Source organism: Trachymyrmex septentrionalis, unplaced genomic scaffold (genome assembly GCF_001594115.1).
Source record: "Trachymyrmex septentrionalis isolate Tsep2-gDNA-1 unplaced genomic scaffold, Tsep1.0 scaffold8, whole genome shotgun sequence".
Lineage (NCBI taxonomy): Eukaryota > Metazoa > Arthropoda > Insecta > Hymenoptera > Formicidae > Trachymyrmex > Trachymyrmex septentrionalis.
Window position 1 is genome coordinate 3497640 of NW_017305987.1, and position 2490 is coordinate 3500129.

Here is a 2490-nt window from a genome sequence, read left to right on the forward strand (position 1 = left end):
TAAATAAATTTTAAATGATTTGAATTATTACAATTTAATATAATTTTAATTTGGAAATGCAATTTTTTGTTACAGTAATAACTAATTATAGAGAAATTAAAAGAATGTATTTTTAAAGTATATTTTTCTTTTGTTTTCATTTTTTATGAGTTAAAAAAGTCGCAATTTTTTTAGTTATATCGTTGTAACAAATGAACGATATATAAGGAATTATTGTTTCAAGATATAAAATCAATTTTATTCCCACGAGCAGACGCTATCTGCCGGTGTTGAAGAACTTCCCGACCAGGTACATTCACGAACCCTGGAACGCACCTCTCAGTATACAGCACGCTGCCAAGTGCATCATCGGCAAGGACTACTCGTTGCCGATGGTGAACCACAACAAGAGCTCACGCATTAACATCGAACGGATAAAACAGGTGTATCAGCAGTTGAATAAGTATCGCGATAACGGTGAGTAAAAATTGTCCGCCCGCGATCAATTTTGCGTTACGGTCGAAACTGTTTGTTCTCTCGATACCGTCGTCGAAAGTTAAGCTCCTTCGGAGTAGTTATAAATTCCAATCGATTCAAACGCGAATTTCTTTTAAAGAGTCTCAAGTCGAATTTTTAAACGGATTGTATTTTAATCGATTTCTTTTTGTTAGGAACCTCATTTAAGGGAGAGAATATTGGTAAGTAATTTCGATTGATAATTAATAATTCGATCAATTAATTGCATTGTAACGTACGTGTAGTTTTGGCAAATATAAAACATCCTTAATTTATTGCATTTGTATGAAAAAAAAAAACGATAATAGAAGCAAAGGACAACAAATATTAAATTTTTTGTAAAAATAAACATTATTTTCAATAAAATTGTTTTTAATTTATTTTTTGTTAGATATAAGTGGTCAACTTATGGGGTATTTTATACTTATTTTTGCTAAGGCTGTATAAGATGTTATAGTAAAACGATATTAATAATGGAGTATGCTTTGTGCAAGGCTTGTTGAACGCATTGTTGGCACCACCAACGAAGGACGGCGACGAGGAGAAGAGGAAGCAGGACTCGCCGAATCGGGAGAACGAACAGAAAATGGAGACCAACAGCAGTCCCACGCAGCAGTAATAGCAGTAACAACAGCAGCAGCAACAGTAGCGACAGTCGGTATAGCGATCTGACTAATCTATGACAATGCTGACATTATCCTTTTATGGATTTTAAAAATGACATGAAAATTCCATATGAATTCTACATCTCTAATTGTTTTAATCTCTTAATCGACCGCGAGAAGACCCGTTAATCATGATTGACATAATCGGTGCCTTTTCTTCAACTTTTTCCCAATATTATCGGAAATTGGCTGTCACATTTCATAAATTCCATAAATCGTGTCTAATATACATTAATATTAGATATATCTAACATTTTTATAATCTTCACTTTTCGCGCATTGGCGGATCCTTAAATTTGAATAGAGACTATTGACGCGCAGCAAGCAAAATTGTTTTTTTTTTTTAATCAAATATAAAAAAAACAGAACATTAAATTATCACATGGATTATTACATTGAAAAAATATTTAAATATATAATTTATAAAACGTTTTATTTAAAATTATATTAATATAAAAGAAGAACAATATAACAGAATCTATGTTTTTAATATTAGGAGTTTCTTAAATTAAGAAATATTTTTAGAATATCACAATTGTGATTAAATATTTCAGAAATATTAAACATATAAATAATTTTGTTGCATATTTAAAAAAAAAGGAGAGGTGGCTGTGTGGCGCCCATAGTTTCCCCCATGGATCCGCCAGTGTTTTCGACTTGAGATGACGATTGTAAAAAGAGGTTAATTGTAAAATCGATATCGGATATTCCGCGAGAAACTGCACTATTTTTTTAACATTTGTAGAAAGGGTAATAAAATGTTTTAGCGACGGGAGACTTGGCGAGTGTGTTACACCAGCGAACCTAATGTTCTCACCTAAGATAGATTATTGTTACAACCTGTATTTTGTCACACAACTAATATATGCAATTTTAACAATGTCTCCCGCAACGTATTGATTAACAACCGTACCGTCTAGATTTTTTTATAGTTGTAAATTATGATTGTAAATAACAAATAAAACATATGTTATGAAGGACATTATCCATCATACGCGTAGGTAAATCACGTAGAGATGTCATTTACCTCTCTCATGACATCCCTTTCTCCGGTTCTCGGAAACCCCTCGCTGCCGTTCCCCCTCGCGTCGCATATCCTCCGATGTGCAACTTTAGATAGCAAAATAATAGCTCTTGGATAAATGACGGAAAACGTAACGGAGACGCATCGCGAACGTATAATCGTAGTGGAATGAACTTCGGTCGACTTGACAAAATGAACATTTAATGGTCTATCTGTCACACTTTGCGCTTTTAATGGCACCTCAATCCGGAGATCCTTGATGCAGCTCGACGGGTGCCGCCTTTCTGCTACAAAAAGTCGATAACA

General features: G+C 33.7%; 1 protein-coding gene across 3 annotated transcripts in view; it reads left to right on the forward strand.

Moving 5' to 3' along the window:
* LOC108754528 (cryptochrome-1-like) overlaps positions 1–1523 on the forward strand; it is a 24737-nt gene extending 23214 nt beyond the window's left edge. For all 3 annotated transcript variants that reach the window (XM_018496914.1, XM_018496913.1, XM_018496915.1), the window contains 3 exons: positions 254–456; positions 651–677; positions 990–1523. In XM_018496914.1, coding sequence (XP_018352416.1) covers positions 254–456; positions 651–677; positions 990–1114 — 355 coding nt within the window. In that variant the 3' untranslated portion in view covers positions 1115–1523. The remainder of the gene's footprint in view (positions 1–253; positions 457–650; positions 678–989) is intronic.
* The last annotated feature ends 967 nt before the right edge of the window (positions 1524–2490 follow it).